At 41.7% G+C, this 22,733-nt stretch overlaps 1 protein-coding gene across 1 annotated transcript; it reads left to right on the plus strand.

Moving 5' to 3' along the window:
• The first annotated feature begins 5,331 nt into the window (after positions 1 to 5,331).
• On the plus strand, positions 5,332 to 22,530 carry LOC135528321 (CD63 antigen-like). The gene is made up of 8 exons (XM_064957316.1): positions 5,332 to 5,438; positions 11,224 to 11,309; positions 17,808 to 17,996; positions 19,411 to 19,485; positions 19,631 to 19,729; positions 21,640 to 21,786; positions 21,912 to 21,995; positions 22,135 to 22,530. The coding sequence occupies exons 2-8, from the start codon at positions 11,244 to 11,246 to the stop codon at positions 22,198 to 22,200; spliced, it is 726 nt and encodes a 241-aa protein (XP_064813388.1). The 5' UTR covers positions 5,332 to 5,438; positions 11,224 to 11,243; the 3' UTR covers positions 22,201 to 22,530.
• The last annotated feature ends 203 nt before the right edge of the window (positions 22,531 to 22,733 follow it).

Here is a 22,733-nt window from a genome sequence, read left to right on the forward strand (position 1 = left end):
TCCATCACCTTTGTCTACCATCCTCTGACCAGCTCCCTTCACTCAAGCCATGAACTGACCCTCTCCATCTTCAGAGGATGCAGCATTCAAAGACTTCGCCTCTCTTGGTTGACCTGTCATGATACTGTACATTGCTTGCTTGTTTTTTTGCTCTTGAATCGCTTTGAGATTATATGAAAAGCTCTCTCTTCTTCATCTTCTTTTTTTCTCTTCTTCTTCTGTGGATTTTATACGGCGGTTGGCAACCAACTTTAAGGTGCAGTACTGCCACCAACTGGACTGGAGTGTGGACCAGAGACAGTGAAGGTCTAAATCCTACCCAATAATCTAATCTCCCTAAGGAAACGAAATACATCATTAAATACAACATCCCCTGAAGATTTCCCTAACAGTTCACATTATCCTGGTTCTTCAACCCCATTACTCCACAAATCCAATAACATTTGCTCCCTTTCTCTCACATATTTCTGGCACTGAAATAGAACATGTTCCACTGCCTTCATCTTCTGACAATGATCACACCTCCCAGTCAGATGTTTCCCCACCACTTTCAATGTACTATTAAGCCCTGTATGTCCAGGTCTCAGCCTTGTGACTACACTTTCCTCCCTTCTCTCTCGGCCTGAGGACCTCTCTGCCCCCTCCTTTTCCTGGATCTTATACAGGTGTCTTCCCTTACACACCCTGTTCCACAACTCTTGCCACTTATTTTTTAACCACTATTCTTATTAATCCCATGATTTCTGCTTTACTGATTGACAGTTCCATCTCAACATTAGGATGTTTAAGAGCCTGCTTGGCAATAATATCCACTTCCTCGTTCCCCCCTACTCCCTATGAAAAGCTCTAGAAATTGTAGTGTAGAAATGTAATAACTTAATATTATTATCACTGATTAGTCCATTATTAATGTAGGCCGCTCTGTGTAGTGTCGCTCTGTGGTACAGGAAGGCTATAGCTTTCCGCAGAGAAACACTGAGCACTACATGACTCAGAGATCCTCTGATATCATCCCCTATGTCACAAGGAACAGCACTATCTGTAGCCCTTAACAGAATTTGGTCTTCTCTTTGGTCTTTTCTAAATAGAAACTCTGTAGACATTGACTACAATATTGTCTGTGAGTAGGTTAATGTTGTTGAGCCTATATAGTTTAATCTTAAATGAAAATAAAATGTTCACACTACAAGATTATCACCATGTGATATAGTGTGAATGCGACCAAGTTATGAATCACCATGTGAACTCTTTCAGAATTGTGATCATGACTACGTCCCCTGGCCTTCGAAAACCTCATCCCCATGCAACACAACTTTTGAGAGCTCTGATCAGCTCACTCCTACTTGTGCCTGCCCTATATAATGGAGCTATATATGGGGAGCACCAGTACCAGATCAATGTGCAGAGGTACAAGGTACTTATGTACATGAAAGCAGGGTAAAGTAACAAGGCATCCAGATAGATAATAATAACAGTAAAATAAAGAACAGTAGCAGCAGCAAATGATGATTGTAAAAGTGTGTGTTTGTTTGTGTTGTGTCGGGATGCGTGTTATGTGTGTAGATGTATGTGTGCGTATGTAGTGTTTGAATATGTGAGGGATTTGTGTGAGAGTGACAGTGTAGTGTGTATATAAAGTCTAGTGAGTGAGCATAGGGTCAGTGCAGATAGTTTGGGTACCATTAATTGACTATTTAGCAGTCTGGCTATTTAACAGTTATGGCTTGTGGGTAGAAGCTGTCTCAGAGCCTGTTGGTCCTTGAGCCGATGCTCCGGTACCATTTTTTGGACGGTAGCAGAGTGAACAATCTATGGCTTGGGTGGCTGGAGTCGGGCAATTTTTAAGGCCTTCCTTTGACACCGCCTGCTATAGAGGTCATGGATGGCAGGGAGCTCGGCCCCAGTGATGTACTGGGCTGTCTGCACCACCCTTTGTTGTGCTTTGCGGTCAAGGGTGGTGCAATTGCCATAGCAAGCGGTGATGTAGCCAGCCAAGATGCTCTCGATGGTGGAGCTGTAGAACTGTTTGAGGACCCATGGCAAATCTTTTCAGCCTCCTGAGGGGAAAGAGGTGCTGCCATGCCTTCTTCATGACTGTGTTGGTGTGTGTGGACCCATGTTAAGTCCTTAGTGATGTGGACGCCAAGGAACTTAAAGCTCTCGACTCGCTCTACAACAGCTCTGTCGAGGTGGATGGGGTCGTGCTCTCCCCTCTTTCTGCTATAGTCCATGATCAGGTCCTTGGTCTAACATGCTGACCACACCGCTCGCGTCGCTAGCGGTACACCTACACTGCTCTCGTGCCTTATCGAGCGTTTGCGTGGCCAGGCGCTAGAATATTTGTGATGCTCAATGCGCTGCAAGTCCTGCCTCTCCCATCTTCTCATTGGTTTTTCAGAGCATATACCCACTTGCCATCTCCTCATTGGTGTTTAGGAGCATATACACACGTGGGTGATTGAAAGATGAACTGACATCCACACTCCAGTCGGTTGTAGTAATGCACCGTAAAGTTGGTTGCCAACCACCATATAAAGTCCAAAGAAGTAAAAAAGAAGCCTGAGGAAGGAGGAGAGATGACGAGAAAGGAATTCGGTTTACCGTTTCATCTGTGGATTCATTGTCGGAGTAGAAGACCTTGTGATTTCAAGTAAAATAACAACCTAGCTAGCTAAATTGCCATAAATGTTTTAATGCTTTTCGACCTGTCCCCCGATTAATATAATTGGTTCAGAGTATGTTTTGATATTTCAATCTACGTGTCCTGATCGTGTCTAGTGTGGGGGTACAAAATCAACATGCGCGCAATGGCACACATGCGCATCCGGTTTGGTCAGCATGTTACTGACATTGAGGGAGAGGTTGTTGTCCTGGCACCACATTCTCTCTGTAGGCTGACTAATCACTGTTTGTGATCAGGTTTACCACCGTTTTGTAGTTAGCAAACTTGGTGATGGAGTTGGAGTCGTGTGTGGCCACGCAGTCAAATCAAATCAAACTTTATTTGCCACATTCGCCGAATACAACAAGTGTAGACTTTACCGTGCAAGGCTTACTTACAAGCCCTTAACCAACAGTGCAGTACAAGAAGAAGAGAATATTTACCAAGTGGGCTAAAATAAAAAGTAACACAATAAGAATAACAATAATGAGGCTATATACAGGGGCACCGGTACCCAGTCAGTGTGCAGGGGTACAGGCTAGTTGGGGTAATCTGTACATGTAGGTGGGGGCGAAGTAACTATGTATAGGTAACAATCAAACAGCGATTAGCAGCAGTGTACAAGGGGTGGGGGGGGGGGGGTGTCAATGTAAATTGTCCGGTGGCGATTTTTATGAATTGTTCAGTAGTCGAATGGCTTGGGGGTAAAAGCTGTTTGGACTATGATAGTACGTTGGTGATGTGGACACCAAGGAACTTGAAACTCTCGACCCGTTCCACTACAGCCCCGTCGATGTTAATGGGGGCCTGTTCGGCCTGCCTTTTCCTGTAGTCCATGATCAGCTCCTTTGTCTTGCTCACATTGAGGGAGAGGTTGTTGTCCTGGCACCACACTGCCAGTTCTCTGACCTCCCCCTATAGGCCGTCTCATCGTTGTCGATGATCAGCACTACCACTGTTGTGTCGTCAGCAAACTTAATGATGGTGTTGGAGTCGTGTTTGGCCAGGCAGTCGTAGGTGAACAGGGAATACAGGAGGGGACTAAGTACACACCACTGAGTGGCCCCAGTGTTAAGGATCAACGTGGCAGACATGTTGTTGCCTACTCTTACCACCTGGGGGCAGCCCGTCAGAAAGTCCAGGATCCAGTTGCAGAGGGAAGTGTTTAGTCCTAGAGTCCTTAGCTTAGTGATGAGCTTCGTGGGCACTATGGTGTTGAATGCAGTCGTGGGTAAAAATGGAGTACAAGAGGGGACTAAGTACACACCCGGTGGGCCCCCATGTTGAGGGTCAGCATGGCAGATGTGTTGTTGCCTACCGGCACCACCTGGGGCCAACCCATTAGGATGTCCAAGATTCAGTTGCAGAGGGAGGGATTAAGTCCCAGGGTCCCTAGCTTGGTGATGATCTTGGAGGGGACTATGGTGTTGAACGCTGAAATCTAGTCTATTAACAGTATTCTTACATAGTTATTTCCCCTCTTGTCCAGGTGGCAGAGGGCAGTGTGAAATGCAATTGGTATGCGAATTGGAGAGGTTCTACTCTAGGGATGATGGTGTTGATGTGTGTCATGACCAGCACTTCATAATTACAGATGTGAGTGCTACAGGGCAATAGTCATTTAGGCTGTTACCTTGGCGCTCTTGGGAACATGGACAATGGTGGTCAGGTTGAAACATGTTGTGATTACAGACTGGGACAAGGAGAGATTGAAAATGGCTGTGTATGCTTTGAAAACGTGCCCTGGTATTCCGTCTGACCCGGTGGCCTTGTGATTGTTAATCTGTTTAAACATTAGCTCACATCGGCCTGGGAGAGCGAGATCACACAGTCATCTAGAAAAGCAGGTGCTTTCTCGCAAGGGACGGTGTAAAATGAATCGAAGCGAGCATCAAAGGCATTTAGCTCGTTTATGAGTTCTGTATCGCTGGGTAGCTCATGGCAGGATTTCCGTTTGTTGTCTGTTATCGTCTGCATACCCTGCCACATACGACATAGCCGATGTAATATGATTCCACCTTCCTCCTATATTGTCCTTTTGCATGTTTGATGTCTCGTCGGAGGTCGTAGTAGGATATCTTATGTGTGTCCATGTCCCGTTCATTGTAAACGGCAACTTTAGCCTTTATAACAGCGCGGATGTTGTTTGTATTCCATGATTTTTTGTTGGGATACGTTGTTATAGCAACGGAGGGGATGATATTGTCTATGCATTTATTGATGAAGCCTGTGACTGTTGTGGTAACTCCTCAATGTTATCAAATATATCCTGGAACATACCCCAATCTGTTCTAGCGAAACAGTAGCCTCGCGTCTGTTTCGTCCGAGCACTTCTGTATTGAGCGCAACAAATGGATTGATTTAATTATTTCAGTCGTCACTAAATTAAGTCTACTACACATTTGTTTTAGGCTTACAGTTACATTAAGAAGTGTGTACATTTTATAGGCTAGGGCATCACTGATGAAATTAAATGAATAGTGCTACACCTTGACATATTACAGGCTCAACTGATAGGCCTAATAACTGTTGTGGAAATGGAACTGCTACTGTGTGTACTGTGGATGATAGTGAAACTTGTTGTTGACGGTCATTTTCCATTACCACTTTTTTATGCTTTCTGGAACCAGATTAGATCATGGAGGGCGATTTAGAGAGGGAGGGGCTTAATGAAACGACGAATTGCTTCGTCAACTTCCCCAACAACTTGTTTCCAAATTTCAACCAACGCCTCACATCGCTTCGCCGCCTCCACTTTTCCAACTTGAAAACAAAGGTAAGTGCTATTTCATTCAAGTTTGTTTTTCAATTCTTTGATGTTATACTATGACTGTTAAATCTGAAATCAATAAAGAAAGAAAAGGTTAGAGAAAGGAAAAAAAAGTTTGGTTTTGAGAATGCGGAAACGTCATGTTTAACTAAAGCTGTAGTCTAGTATACCTTTGTCTTTACGGTTACTTAGTAGTCAATTTAACTAATTGAATTTGGTTACTAACGATAAGCTAGAACAATAGTTACATTGTATCCTGGGCCCTCTGATTAACGGTTTGGTTGGTCATTGTTGCCTCAGCGATGGGTGTCGCAGTCTTGATTTTAAAAAGTGAATTTAAAAAAAGTCCGAATTCCTATTACGCTCCCCAGTCAGTGTTCCAATATCAATTGTTTACTCATGATTTGTTTTAAATGTATTTAATTTAATAAGCCCATTTGTCACGTCAATCATACGAGGCCTTTCAGGGCTAGCGGCAGAACGAATCAATTGTACGGATCTTTGATTTCCATCGGCGTGCACGTTTTTTCACTGGACCCCATGTGTGCAGGCGCTTGCGCGTTTTAATGGGTGTAATAGTAAAGAACATAGGCAGCTCGTGTGTTTCAAGTTTGGGAAAGCTTACGTTTTAGCCTACCGTTTCTACCGATCTGCGTGCCAGTTATGATGATTTTTATATGCGCATTTTCGTGGAACAGTTTCATTTCAATAACGTTTTCATTTCTGAAAGTCATTGTCATGTGTTGAGTAATAAACATCTGAAGTAAAATTATACAAATCTTAGTTTTATTTCAACTGTGGCAAGAGCACTAGCCTCTGCCATATGGACACATTAATACACTGTGCTCCATTGGAGGCTAAAGAAATAGACTATAGGCCAGTGCCGCAGTCGGCATATCTTCCATGGTCTACTAAGTAAAATGCATAGGCAGAAAGCCGACAATTAAAAACAGTGGAAAATATCCTGATGAAAGAACTTGCATTTTCGATCACATTCATCTCTCTACTCCGCCTGTCTGCCTCCCTTTCAATCCGTCTTGATTAGCTATTGAATTTCAACGTATTAAAATTATGACTGGGTCTGGCCCAACGCTGTAGCTAGCGACTTTCCAATATTATATCAACTAGCCTATTCAAACTTGAGTAAAAGTAAAGATACCTTAATAGAAAATGACTCAAGTGAAAGTAACCCAATAAAATACCACCTGAGTAAAAGTATTTGGTTTTAAATATACTTAAGTCTCAAAAATAAATGTAATTTCTAATATATACTTAAGTATCAAAAGTAAAAGTATACCCAAATTCCTTATTAGGCAAACTATTCCTACCATTACAAAGTTTGGGGTCACTTAAAAATTCCCTTGTTCCTGAAAGAAGGAAAACATTTTTTGCCCTTTTAAAATAACATCAAATTGACAGAAATACAATGTTATTAATGACTAATGTAGCTGGAAAAGGGTTTTTAAAAATTGAATATCTACATAGGCGTACAGAGTCCCATTATCAGCAACCATCACTCCTGTGTTCCAATGACACATTGTTAGCTAATCCAAGTTTATCATTTTTAAAAGGCCAATTGATCATTAGAAAACCCTTTTGTAATTATGTTAGCACAGCTGAAAACTGTTGCTCTGATTTAAAGAAGCAATAAAACTGGCCTTCTTTAGACGAGTTGAGTATCTGGAGCATCAGCATTTGTGGGTTCAATTACAGGCTCAAAATGGCCAGAAACAAAACAGAGTGCTTTCTTCTGAAACTCATCAGTCTATTCTTGTTCTGTGAAATGAAGACTATTCAATGTGAGAAACTGAAGATCTCGTACAACGCTGTGTACTACTCCCTTCACAGAACGCGTAACTGTCTCTAGACAGAATATTAAAGGAGTGGGCAGCCCCAGTGCACAACTGAGCTAGAGGATAAGTACATTAGTGTCTAGTTTGAGATATAGACGCCTCACAAGTCCTCAACTGGCAGCTTCATGAGATAGTACTCGCAAAACACCAGGCTCAACGTCAACAGTGAAGAAGCAACTCCGGGATTCTGGCCTTTTAGGCAGAGTTGCAAAGTAAATGCCATATCTGACTGGGAAATAAAAAATATAAGATTAAGATGGGCAAAAGAACACTCACTGGACAGAGGAAGATTAAAAGTAACAAATAATTAAACAACAGCAGTAAAATAACAAAGCAAGGCTGTATACAAGGGGTACCGGTACAGAGTAAATGTGCGGGGGCACTGGTTAGTCTAGGTAATATGTACAAGATTTAAAGTGACTGCATGATGATAAACACTGTAGCAGCAGTGTAAAAGAGGGGTCTGGGTAACCCTTTGATTAGGTGTTCAGGAGTCTTATGGCTTGGGGATGGAAGCCGTTTGGACCTAGACATGGCACTCCGGTACCGCTTGCCATGCGATAGCAGAGAGAACCGTCTATGACTAGGGTGGCTGGAGTCTTTGACAATTTTTGAGGCCTTCCTCTGACACCGCCTGTTATAGAGGTCCTGGATGGCAGGAAATCATTCAAAATGTAATGAGTACTTTTGCATGTCAGGAGAAAATGTATGGAGTAAAAAGTACATTATTTTCTTTAGGAATATAGTGAAGTTAAACTAGTCTAAAATCTAAATAGTAATGTACAGATGCCTAAAGAAAAAAACTGAGTAGTACTTTTAAAGTATTTTTTACTTGAGTACTATATATCACTGAACAGCAATTTAAAAAATATATATATATATTTTTATGCTAATGATTCTCTGGTCATGCTCCCTGGTGAAGTATTTTTGAATGATTCTATTTAGACAGGAGTATCTGTATAATTTTGTCGACACATCAATTTACCTTGGGCAATCCAGCATCCTAAAGGCGTCCTGAATGCTTGCCAGCTGAAAAAGTTCGGAAGAGTTTGTGCATATATTATGACAACAATTTGTGACGTTATTGTTTGTTTTGGACATCGGCAAGTTTTTTTCTGGCTGTTCCGGCACACAACATTTCTCTGGAGGCAAACCAAAGTCATAGCCGCCTACGCCCCTTCGTCAGTGATTGGTCAACAGTGGGATTTTTCACAAAATTATTTCATTCAACGAGAAAGTTTTCATGCACATTTGTTCATTAAAAAATACTGCATCAAACATCTTAGATGTAAAATTGTGTGACTAAGATCTCCTTGGCAAAACGTCTAAATGAATGACTCTTTAACAATGCACTGTGAACCGGCCAACTTTACTTTCCAATTCGCAAGAGGCTGAAACCAGAGATCTGTAAATAATGACAAGATGCTCATGTCTCCCCCTAACAATGGGAGTATTTGTCCCAAAGGCAAGAGGCAGGCGACAAGCTTAGGTCTGCATATAATTCCCATATGAACTCATTTTGGTTTATCCTGGACATATTTTTGAGAGCGTGATCCCCCTCGCTTTGCCTCTTCCTCTCTGCTGTAACTATCAACGGAGGAAGCATCTGGGCGAGCGAAACAGCGCCTCCCTATATGTAGCCCATGTATCTGATGCTGTCTGGACCAAAAGATGTCATACTATTTCTGGCCAGACGGCATCATGACATCTTTTGATCCAGACAGCATTAGATACAAGGTCTACACATACTGAGACAGAGGGGTGCTGTTTCGCTCGCTTGGATGCTTTGACTGAAGTTGATTAATCTTTCTGTCGGCGCGCGTCTCAGTCAAATAAATGATCAATATTTTATTTGTACGGGCAAGGGGGTACGGTAGGGCGGGCCAAAGCCCCCTAAGGCCTACCCATAACTCCGACCCTGCATGCCTTTCCAGATGAAGCTCTGTGAACTAAAGTAGCCTAATCTGAAATGGGGCAGATTACAAACAATTAACCAAATTTAATAGCCTATGGTGGCCTCTTAATGACCTGTGTCACCCAATAGACACTGAACAAAAATATAAACGCAACATGTAATCATTTCTAAGATTTTACTGATTTACGGTTCATATGAGGAAATCAGTCAATTTAAATAAATCCATTAGGCCCTAATCTATAGGTTTCACTTGACTGGGAATACAGATATGCATCTGTTGGTCATATATATAAATATAAAAAGAGCATGCATCAGCAAACCAGTCAGTATCTGGTGTGACCACCATTTTCCTCACGCAGCGCGACACATCTCCTTCGCATAGAGATGATCGGGCTGTTGATTGTGGCCTTTGGAATGTTGTCCCAATCCTCTTCAATGGCTGTCCTAAGTTGCTGGATATTGGTGGGAACTGGAACACGCTGTTGTACATGTCGATCCAGAGCATTCCAAACCTGCTCAATGGGTGAAATGTCTGAGTAGCAGGCCATGGAAGAAGTGGGACATTTTCAGCTTCTAAGAATTGTGTACAGATCCTTGTGACATGGGGCCGTTTATTATCATGCTGAAACATGAGGTAATGGCGGCGGATGAATGGCATGACAATGGTCCTCAGGACCCCATCACTGTATCTTTGTGCATTTAAATTGCCTTCGGTAAATTACAATGGTGTTCATTGTCTGTAGCTTATGCCTGTCCATACCATAACCACATCGTCACCATGGGGCACTCTATTCACAAGGTCTGCCATCTTCCCGGTACAGTTGAAACCGGGACTCATCCATGAAGAGCACACTTCGCCAGCATGCCGTTGGCTATCGAAGGTGAGCATTTGCCTACTGACGTCAGTTACGACGCCAAACTGCAGTCCGGTCAACACCCCGGTGAGGATGACGAGCACGTAGATGTGCTTCCCTGAGACGATTTCTGACAGTTTGTGCAGAAATTCTTTGGTTGTGCAAACCCCCAGTTTCATCAGCTGACCGGGTGGCTGGTTTTAGACAATCATGGCTTCTTCACCTGCAGATGTGGTGGTGCTGGGCTGTTGTGGTTACATATGGTCTGTGATTATGAGAAGAGTTGGATGTATTGCCAAATTCTCTAAAATGATGTTGGAGGCGGCTTATGGTAGAGAAATTAAATTATATGGCAACAGCTCTGTTGGACAATCCTGCAGTCAGCATGCATATTGCATGACCCCTCAACTTGGGTCATCAGGGGCATTGTGTTACAACTGCCTGTTTTAGAGCTGCCTTTTATTGCATCCAGCACAAGGTGCACCTGTGTAATGATCACGCTGATATGCCACACCTGTCAGGTGGATGGATCATCTTGACAAAGGAGAAATGCTCACTAACAGGAATTTAGACATACAGTACCAGTCAAAAGTTTGGACACGCCTACTCATTCCAGGGTTTTTCTTACTTTTTAAAACTATTTTCTACATTGTAGAATAATAGTGAAGAGATAAAAACTATGAAATAACCCATTGAATCATGTAGTAAGCAAAAAAGTGTTAAACAAATCAAAATATATTTTATATTCTTCAAAGTATCCCACCTTTGCCTTGATTACAGCTTTGCACACTCTTGGCATTCTCTCAACCAGCTTCAACTGGAATGCTTTTCCAGCAGTCTTGAAGGAGTTCCCACATATGCTGAGCACTTGTTGGCTGCTTTTCCTTCACTCTATGGTCCAACTCATCCCAAACCATCTCAATTGGGTTGAGGTCAGGTGATTGTGCAGAACTCCACCACTCTCCTTCTTGGTCAAATAGCCCTTACACAGCCTGGAAGTGTGATGGGTCATTGTCCTGTTGTGTGTTTAGCAGAGCTAAACTAGATCTAAGCCTAGGCGATGACGCAACAAGTGATATCCTAAAACTCCTCCACACAATTTTGTATTTGTAATAATAGTTCTTTACAGTCTCACTAGTTAAAATGTATTTTTCTTTGTCTTGAGCCAGGGTCTTGATCCGGACTCGCGATGGGTGTCGAGGGAAGAATGAAATGTGTGAAGTACCTACTCTTCTTTTTCAACTTCATCTTCTGGGTGAGTAATGCAGGTGGAGGTTTGGTATCCTGACTGGCTAGGATGTACTGCTTTTGGCCTTTTGAGTTCTGTACATCTGGTGGCACTAATACAACCTTCATCTAGATTGATTGTGAAATGCCTCTGACACTCAGTTAACACATCTCATGATTCATTAAGAAAGTTTCACAGTTCCTCGAACTGATATAGTTTTGATGTGGTGTATCAGTTTGGTCCATGTGATATGTTCAAGACAAGTTAGGTAATTGGTCGACTTACTAAGAAAAGTGTCTTATTTTCACTAATACTGAAAATAAACATCTTACAAATCTGGAAAAGGGCATGTGATCATCATGACTCTTTACAGCTGTAAAAGTTATACAAGCCGCCTCCAACTGTCGGTTGTGATGTAGTTAGTTTTGCCACAAAAGGACATTTTTATGTTTGGTGTGGGACCGAGAGCAAGGTTTCTTACTTTTCGTTAGCTTACCTCAGTTTCTGAGCCTCTTAATTGTTTGGCATTAAACTGTTATTTTAGTTAGTTGACCCAGTTTATATGTAGCCTATAGCTGGTTATGTGTATTTATTTAAGCTATTTCTCTCCAACTCCCCAAGACTGTCATTACTTAGTCTTGTAAGGCCAATACGCAGGAGTCCGTCAGCTGACCCAGGACACATACGCACACAAACTCCCATTGGAAAATATAAAAAATGGTGTTAATGTTTAACTTCTAAAATTCAATTGAAAGAGGAAGTAAGGACTTGAGAGGGAGGGGGGGGGGTGAGTGAGAGAGAGGGAGCATGTGATGTATCTGAGTCTTGTGACCTGTTCAAAGTATTGTGAAAATATCATGTGACTTGTTCTTTTTTTATGGTCTGCATTCACTGATACAAAGCCTTCATGTGAAAAGTTAAGATCTCTTGACTAATCCCTGGGCTATGTTGTAATAAGAGGTCAGAACCTGCATGTGCATCGCTCTGTCCCCATTTAACCATTTAACAAACATCAATCTATTTTTGTTACTACCTGGACCTACCATTTTGGTTTTGAAGTATTGAAACCAATCTACATGGTTTTGAAGGTGACTAAGAAGGATTTAGATTACAAATAAATAAATTGTGAAGCTTTTGCGAGTGCGGCACACTAGGCTGACAGGAACATTAAGCGCCCAACATTTAAACATTTCCTTTTTATTAAATCATTATTGTGCATATAGGTGTTTGACATACAAATGAAACAAATATGCCTTATTAGGTTGTCTACAATGCCTTTGAATTCAGTTTTAGAAACACAAGTTTGGCCAGATTCTGTGGCTTGCGGCTCGTGCGATGGTGCCTGGAGAGCAGGCCAGTAGTGGTAAATACCGAGCTTGCAGAGCCACTGGGGATGCTAAACAACCTTCGGGCCACTCTTGCCAGGCTGGGCATGGATGCAGAGTTGTTTAGATTTTAGATTTTTTTATAGTTTGACCAAAGGTTTAGTCAAAATAACCCTACCAAAACGGAAAGCGTCTCTGAACGAGGTAATATGTCAGGCCTATTGTGCCAAAATCAATGACAGTGTATTGAATAGATAATATAACAAACATGAACAACTTTTAAGGGGCTAGCGTTTTTGTCTATAAATACTTTGCTAGAACAACACATTTAGCTAGCTTCCAGCCTCGTTCCTTTCTGTTAGCATGTGCACATAGTAAAACATCATGCTTTCTAAAAATACACTTTTTCTGATTATTTGGTTGTGGATGCTACATCACTCCCTCTCTTGGTCCTTCTTTGTAAGTCACCCTAATTTTGCACCCCTGTGATTTATCAGTTTCTTTATGAAACTATTTAGCTTCTAAAAGTTAAAGCAAGGGGCTATAGCAGCACACAAGTAGACTACAAATGCATGCTGAGCTGGGCATGTCCTGAGCTCTTGAAGTGTGCACAATTGGAGAAGGCGAGAAGGTCCAATGTTCCAGCCTTTGGGGAAATTCGCTCCGCACTCCAGTCAAATTGGGAACGCTCAAGCTCCACTCTCCTTACATACTCTGCTACAAAGCAAGCATTGGTGACCTATGAAGCTTTACCACAACTTTTTTTGAAACCTTTTAATTTACAAATGTAGAAAAATATAAACATGAATATTGAACATAAACAAAATTGTATATTTGTCAAATGTTTCAATATATCAGACATATCGAAGTTCCCGGGTGGGATCTCTGTCTTGTTCCTAGCTCCTAAGCAACTTTACACTTTATATTTTTGTGTGTTATTTCTCACATTATTTGCTCAGAATGTTTTTGTGCATTATTACCTATAACTTTCGGATATTAGATTGGCGGTCACTCACCAGCATTTTGACCAGAAATACGACATTCCTAAATTGTATCCTTTATTCATCATTGTGGCAGTTTACAGGAACTCAAGTCCTTTTGTCAAATCTGAGGGAAATGCTACCGAAGTTTTATCAACATCTCACCTGTGCAACTCGCGCCTCAAACTCAACCATTGTTACACTCTTTTCCGGGACGGCTACAAAGCTCTCCCCGCCCTCCCTTCGGCAAATCAGATCACGCGTCCATTCTGCTCCTCCCTTCCTATAGGCAGAAACTAAAACCGGAACTATCCATGGTAAAGACAGTTCAACGTTGGTCTGACCAATTGGAATCTATGCTTCAAGATTGTTTTGATCACGCGGACTGGGATATGTTCCGGGTTGCCTCTGAGAATAACATTGACGTATACACTGACTCGGTGACTGAGTTCATCAGGAAGTGCATTAGGGATATTGTTCCCACTGACAATTTTTTAAAACCTATCCAAACCATAGATGGATTGCAGCATTCGCACACAAATGCAAGCATGAACCACCACATTTAACTACGGCAAGTTAACTGTGAACACGGGACGAATACAAACAGTCCAGTTATGCCCTCCGTAAGGCAAACCAGCAAAACGTCAGTACAAAGTGGAGTCGCAATTCAGTGGCTCAGACACAACGTATGTGTCAGGGACTCCAGACAATCATGGACTCTAAAGGGAAAACCAGCCATGTCAGACACTTTGAGAGGCTAGTTAAGGATCATATCACCTCCACCTTACCTGACACCCTAGACCCACTGCAATTTGCATACTGCCCCACTAAATCCATGGCGGATGTAATCGCACTGCCTTATCCTATCTGGACAAGGGGAATACCTAGCTATCCTCAAAGCGCATCACTAAATTCTGGGCCCTGGGTCTGAACCCCGGCCTGTGCAAATGGGTCCTGGACTTCCTGACGGGCTGCCCCCAGGTGTTGAAGGTAGGCAACAACACCTCTGCTACGCTGATACTCAACACAGGGGTCCCACAAGGGTGCATGCTCAGTCCCCTTCTGTACTCTCTGTTCACCCATGACTGCGTGGCCACGCATGTCTCTAACTCAATCATTAAGTCTGCAGACAACACAACAGTGGTAGGCCTGATTACCAACAATGACAAGACGGTCTGTAGGGAGGAGGTGAGGGCCCTGGCGGAGTGGTGCCAGGAAAATAAATACATTTTCTCCCTCAACGTAAACAAAACGAAGGAGCTGATTGTGGATTTCAGGAGACAGCAGAGGGAGCACATCCCATCCACATCGACAGGGCTGCAGTGACTTTGAAACGTTTATAATTCCTTGGTGTACACATCATTGACAGTCTGAAATGATCCAGCTGTTTGGTTTTGTGCCTCTTCAACCTCAGGAGGCTGAAGCAATTTGGCTTGGCCCCTAAGATCCTCACAAACTTTTAGCATTCTTTCGGGCACTATCACCGCCTGATATGGCAACTGCACCGTCCACAACTACAGGGCTCTCCAGAGGTCACACTGCCTGCCCTCCAGGACATCTAAAGCAACCGGTGTCACAGGAAGCCAAGAAGAAGATCAAGGACCTCAGCCACGGCCCCCCCCCCCCATTACCATCTAGAAGGTGGGGTCAGTGTAGGTGCATCAAAGCTGGGCCCAAGAGAGAGAGAGAGAACGCTTCTATCAAGACCATCGTGTTAGTCACCATTTGCAGGCCTCCGCCCAGTACCCTGCCTTGAACTTTAGTCACGGTGACTAGTCTGCTACCACCCGGTTACTCAACCCACACCTTAAAGGCTGCTGCCCTATGTTCATACTTTCCTGTAGGAATAGGCCCTGTAACTATTGCTGTACATTTACTATTCTATTCTACAGATATACTACATATTCTATCCATATATTGTCTATATGTCCCATCATACAGTGCATTCAAAGTATTCAGACCCCTCAACCTTTTCCAAAAATAACATAACATTAGGCTTTTTCTAAAAGTAATAAAAATACAACAGTTTTCCTCATCAATCTACACACAATACCCCATAATGACAAAGCAAAAACAGGTTTTTATACATTTTTGGAAATTTATTAAAATGTTATTTATTTAAGGATTCAGACCCAGACCCTTTGCTATGAGACTCGAAATTGAGCTCCGGTGCATCCTGTTTCCATTGATCATCCTTGATGTTTCTTGATTGAGATATTGATTGGAGTCCACCTGTGGTAAATTCAATTGACTGGACATGATTTGGAAAGGCACACACGCCTGTCTATATAAGGTCCCACAGTTGACTGCAATTCAGAGCAAAAACCAAGACATGAGGTTGAACGAGTTGTCTGTAGAGCTCCGAGACAGGATTATGTCGAGGTACAGATCTGGGGAAGGATACCAAAACATGTCTGCAGCATTGAAGGTCCCCAAGGACACACTGGCCTTGTCATTATGGGGTATTGTGTGTAGAATGAGGAACAAAAACAATTTAATCCATTTTAGAATAAGGCTGTACCGTAAGTCAAGGTTTGAATACTTTCCGAATGCACTGTATATATTAATATTCCAGACTGACACTTCGCTTCCTAATCTTCCTCTTAATTACATTTATTTAACTTTGTAGATTTTTTGTGTATTTTCTTATAGTTAGATATTACTGCACTGTTGGAGCTAGAAACATAAGCATTTCGATACACATATTTAGCAGATGTTATTGTGGTTGTATGTGACCAATACGATTTGATTTCTTCTCATATTCTTTCTTCTCAGGTGTTTAATGGCACACACTGTACATTTCTTTTTACATGATAATCTTAATGAGTATTTGTATTGAGATGTAAGGCTACAATTAGTGTCATGGCCTCTTTCTTCTGCATGTTATCATTTTCATCCCTCTGTGTACCTACCTGTCTCCACTATATAGAAACCAGGAATTGACCAATCCTATTCCTAACCCATGTCAAATATTTACATTGGTATTACCTGTGATGAAAGGACCTGAGTTTGGACCGGATGCACCTGGATAAAAAAACTTAAAAAAACTGGGGCAATGACATATCACACCAGTCAGGTGATATTCCACGGAACTGACCTGCCATTGTGGGTGTAGGTTTTGCTGGGTTTTTCCTCCTGTAAATATTAGGCTATATTGTCTAGGTGCTTTGTCTTGATACATGACCGAAAGTCAGATCGGTTGTGGTTCGACCAGTTTTTGCGAGTTCTCCGAGCTGTTTCTCCTGGAGCTACTGCACATTTATTTCCAGGACTTTTTTGAAAGGGGGAAATAGGAAGTCTTCATAAAATCTGAGTCAAAACACTTTATGAAACAGAAAGTGATGATATATCAAACATGCTATATAACTCACATTTGTCCTGGTGCCTAAACCAATCTAAACTATGGCTCAAATTAGGATATGGTACATGATTTGTTTGTTACTTCCATAACTTCATCATACCTAGTAACTAGTATCATGGATAACTAGTAGCCTGTCCTGTCATCTCTGATTGTGAGCAACACACCAGTGAGATTGGGCCTATATCCTATTACATAAATTCTCCATGTATTACAGCCTTGCTGTAATCGGTCCAGCACCTGTCACCCAATGCATACAGAGGTGTGTTTGTGTGACCATCCTGTTTATTCAACCTACTCCGGTTGTTTGTTTATTTAAATGACCAGGGCTGGACGCCATTAGCAAATAACCATGATAGTAACTGTCATTCTAGAATGAGTGTCTTCACACAAAAAAAAAATCTATAAATTACTTATTCGCATTAGGGCCCTTGATCATTCCTGTATTAGTTCATTTAAATGATAACTTAAACAAGGGGAAAAGGCCGGATCTGATGTACACTTGTCTGACATTTACATATTTCTGTACAGCACTTTGTTACATCAGCTGATGTAAGGGCTTTATAAACACATTTGATTGAAATTTGACATGCACTTAAGCACTTTCTTGCCATTTATAAGTATGACCTCATACTATACCAATGTATCATTCAGTTGTACAGACTACAAACTTGGCTGTACATGTTCGGGGTTTAGGCTAAGTACGATCCTGTTCACATGACATATTTCAAAGTGTTTGTATAACACAACAGATATTCAATGATTGTAGAAGCCCATGCATGCATGATGTGAAGTTATGTGTATATTTCTGTGACCTCATCATTTAACTCTTTCTTCCATCTCTCCATTTATTTCTCTCTAGCTGTGTGGTCTGGCTCTGGTAGTGCTGGGAGTTTTGGTTCAGGTGGCTCTCCACAGCACCGTAGTGATCAATAATGTCTCAGCCTCATCAGCCCCCTTAGTCCTCATCGTGGTGGGGGTCATCGTCTTCTTCATCGCCTTCTTTGGCTGCTGTGGAGCCTGGAAGGAGAGCTACTGCATGGTCACCATGGTATGTACACATATAACATGACATTTATGAAGGAGAGCTATTGCATGGCCACCATGGCATATTTACATATAACAACATGACAACCTGTATTAGGGGAGGGGGCTGCTGCATGGTGGTCACCCTGGTATTCCAAACAAAACATAATGTATCCAAACCATTAACTGCATGCATGTTTGATCTTGTTGAAAAGCAGTCTGAACCAACATTTGACAACGCTCCATACTTCTCTTTTACATCTAGGCAACCTTTTTTCTGTAGTGAATGCAGTGTTTGTTACAACCAGACATAACAGATTTTGTTACCTGAAATAGAAAAGGATTTTACAGTAGCTCAATCTAAATCCTTATTAATGTTCAGTTCATCGGCTTATCAATGTGTTAAGTCCTTCAATCGTTAAAAAAAAAGAGCATATATATAATGTGTGTGTGTGTGTGTGGAAACATCTAGGAGCAACAACGGCTCAGCCGTGAAGTGGTAGGCCACGCAAGTTCACAGAAGGGGACTGCAGAGTGATGAAGCACATAGCGTGTAAAAAATGGTCTGTGCTTGGTTGCTACACTCACGACAGAGTTCCAAACTGTCTCTGGAAGCAATGTCAGCACTAACTGTTCGTCAGGAGCTTCTTGAAATGGGTTTCCATGGTTGAGCAGCCACACAAGCTTAAGATCACCATGCGCAATGCCAAGCGTCTGCTGGAGTGGTGTGAAGCTCGCCGTCATTGGACACTGGCACAGTGGAAACGTGGTCTCTGGAGGGATGAATCACACTTCACCATCTGGCAGTCCGACGGACTAATCTGGGTTATGGTAGATGCCAGGAGAAGGCTACCTGACCGCATGAATAGTGCCAACTGTAATTTTGGTGGAGGGATAATAGTCTGGGGCTGTTTTTAATAGTTTGGGCTAAACCCCTTAGTTCCAGTGAAGAGAAATCATAACACTACAGCATACAATGACATTCTAGACAATTCTGTGCTTCCAACTTTGTGGCAACAGTTTGGGGAAGGCCCTTTCCTATTTCAGCATGACAATGCCCCCATGCACAAAGCGGGGTCCATACAGAAATCATTTGTCGAGATCGGTGTTGAAAAACTTGACCTCAACCCCACTAAACACCCAGGGGATAATTTGGAACGCCGACTATCAGCCAGGCCTTATCCGTGCCCAACTTCACAATTGCTCGTGGCTGAATGGAAGCAGCAAATCCCTGCAGCAAATGTTCCAACATCTAGTGGAAAGCCTTCCCAGAAGAGTGGAGGCTGTTATAGCAGAAAAGGGGGGACCAACTCCATATTAATGCCCATGATTTTGGAATGAGAGATTTGACGAGCAGGTGTCCACGTACATTTGGTCACGTAGTGTATCTGAACTCTGCGCTCATTTAAAAAAAGTTTTATCATTTATTTTCTCCTAAGTTTTCTATCCTTCTGGGTCTGATCATTATCACTGAGATTGGTGCTGCCATCGCTGGATATGTCTTCAGAGGCAAAGTGAGTATACTCAGGCAGGTATACTCTGGTATTCCAGGCAGATTCTTTACACATCTATGTGTCTGTACAGTCTACAGACTGTCTATATAGTATCAACATAGTTAACAGATGGAATTACTAAATTATGTTTCTGTCCTCTACTTAGCTGACAGTCATTGTCCATGATGGTCTCAATGACATGGTCACCAAGTACAGCAATGGCACCGCTGAATTCAAGAAGGCCCTGGACAACCTGCAAGTTGATGTTAGTATCAACCATTACATCTGACCGAAGAAACAACTTACATACATTTGATATTTTTAGGTGTAGTAATGTGCGACACCACTTAGTGCCTTCAGAAAGTATTCATACCCCTTGATTTATTCCACATTTTGTTACAGCCTGAATTCAAAATGCTTAACCATCTACGCACAATACCCCATAATGACAAAGTGAAAACATGTCTTAAGGAATTTCAGTAAATGTATTGAAAAATTAAATGGAGAAATCTCATTATAAATAAGTATTCACACTAATACTTTGTTGAACCTTTGGGCATTGATTACAGCTGAGTCTTCCTGGGTAAGTCTAAGAGCTTTACACATCTGGATTGTGCAACATTTGCCCATTTAAAACAAATTTTTATTTTATTTCTTCAAGCCCTGTCAAATCAGTTGTTGTCCATTGATAGACAACCATATTCTAGTCTTGCCATAGGTTTTCTAGTTGATTTAAGTTTAAATTGTAACTTGGCCACTTCAGGAGCATTCACTGTGTTCTTGGTAAGCAACAGAAGTGTAGATTTGGCCTTGTTTTAGATGGCTGAAAGGTGAATTAATCTCCTAGTGACTGGTGGCGTTGACTGAACCAGGTTTTCCTCTAGGTTTTTGCCTGCGCTTAGCTCCATTCTGTTTCTTTTTTTTATCCTGAAACTTCCCCATCCTTAACAATTACAAGCATACCCATAACATGATGCAGCCACCACTATGCTTGTAAGTATGGAGTGGTACTCAGTAATGTATTGGATTTGCCCCAAACATAACGTTGTATTCAGCACAAAAGTTAATTGCTTTGACACATTTTTTTGCAGTATTATTTTAGTGCCGTGTTGCAAACAGTATGCATGTTTTGGAATATTTATATTCTGTACAGGCTTCCTTTTTTACTCTGTAGTTACTCCACAATAGTAACCTAATTGAGACAATGTTGTTGATCCATCCTCTGTTTTCTCCTATCATAGCTATTGAACTCTAACTGATTTAAAGTCACCATTGGCCTCATGGTGAAATCCCTGAGCGGTTTCCTTCCTCTCCAGCAACTGAGTTAGAAAGGCTGCCTGTATCATTGTACTAACTGGGTGTATTGATACACAATCCAAAGTGTAATACTTCACCATGCTCAAAGGGATATTATATGTCGGCTTTCTTTTCATCTACCAATAGGTGCCCTTTTGTGAGGCATTGATAAACTTATTGTCTTTGTGGTTGAAATTCACTGCTCAACTAAGAGACCTTACAGATAACCGTATGTGTGGGGTACAGAAATGAGGGGGTCATTCAAAAGTCATGTTAAACACTAATATTGCACACACTGAGGCAATGCAACTTATGACTTGTTAAGCATGTTTTTACTCCTGAACTTAATTAGGCTTGCCATAACAAAGGTGTTGAATACTTATTGTCTCAAGACATTCAATCTTTTCCTTTATTATTATTTTTAAACGTTGAAAAACCATAATTCCACATTTTGGTGTGTAGGCCAGTGACGAGTCTCTAATACATTTTAAATTCAGGCTGTATCACAACAAAATGTGGAAAAAGTCTAGGGGTGTGAATACTTTCTGACGGCACGGTATTGACTCTGCAAATGTCAAGACATTTGTCATAATGTTAAGATGTATTGTGTATGTATTTTGGACTTCATTTGCTTAATTTGGCACCTCCCCATGTAACATTACTACATCCATTTTAGTGTGAGTCTTCTATGCCATGTTTATCTTGTCTTGTCTTCTGTTGACATTATTAAGCAATATCCTGCCCTGCTTCCGGTCTGTGTTTCCCCCCCCCATCTAACCAACAACCTTACTACCTCATTTTGCTGTTGTCTCTTCCTCCATCTGTCTACCCGTGTCATGCTCAAACTTATTCTCACCATGCTTGCTGTTCTTCTTCCAGCTGAAATGTTGTGGCGTGACCAACGCCACTGACTGGAAAGGCAAGTTCGGGTCTGTGAAAGACTCTGTTCCAGACTCCTGTTGCATCAATGTCACCGCTGGCTGTGGTCAGGGGGCCATGGGGGATGCACTCAAGATACACCAGACAGTAAGGTCCAACCCAGTGGTAGATTTATGAAAATGTGAAATAAAATACCAATTCATCCAAGCAAAAATACCTCCAGAACAGTGTATGGGTCGGGAATGACGTTTCTGTCTCGGATTGCTTTGTAGGGGTGTGAAACTGTTGTAGAGAAGCTGTTGAAGAAGAACATCATGTGGGTCATTGTAGCAGCACTGGTGATCGCTTTCCTGCAGGTAGGAGCAAACGCACACAACCAAGAATATACATTTGCACATACAAATCCTGGGCTTGGAAGAGTCGCTGGTTGTAGATGCTAGTTCAACACGCACACAATTTAGCATGTTTTCTAACTGTGTTTTTGTGTGTTTTCAGATCATGGGCATCATCTTCGCCTGCATGTTGATGGGGGGCATTCGCAGTGGCTACGAAGTCATGTGATCAGTTGGCCAATAGCAGAGGGGAGTGGCTGACAGTCAGTTGCACTGTCAGGTCATGTTATGGCCAAACATTTTGCAATTGAGTTCAATAACTTTTTTAAATGTACTTATTCAAGATGTTTAACGTGTGCCTTTGCACTGATGCCGAATATGACTCCTGCAACGAATATCAATGTTTAGTTATTTTTTAGAAAAGTATATTTTTATTTAATTAGGGCAGCATTCTCAAATTGCCATTTGCACTTGTTTTTGAAAGTGAAATGTTAACTTTTGATCTCATGAACATATTCTACTCTAGAATATATTTTCAATAAAAGCTATTTAATCTGTCGTTCTTCGTGGCTCCCCAATTTTTAAGAATTTTTATTACAGGTTTCAGTCAATACCTTTTCAATTTAGTGTTGATTGACTGATGCCCTCTGTCTTAGTGGAACATCTGCTGTGGCGTCTCACTAAGCAGAACAGTTGACTGAATCTATGGACAAGACTGATGTAAATAATTGGTGACAATGTGCAGATCTAACTTGTTTCTTC

The sequence above is a fragment of the Oncorhynchus masou genome, chromosome 33 (assembly GCF_036934945.1).
Source record: "Oncorhynchus masou masou isolate Uvic2021 chromosome 33, UVic_Omas_1.1, whole genome shotgun sequence".
In the NCBI taxonomy this organism is placed as follows: Eukaryota; Metazoa; Chordata; class Actinopteri; order Salmoniformes; family Salmonidae; genus Oncorhynchus; species Oncorhynchus masou.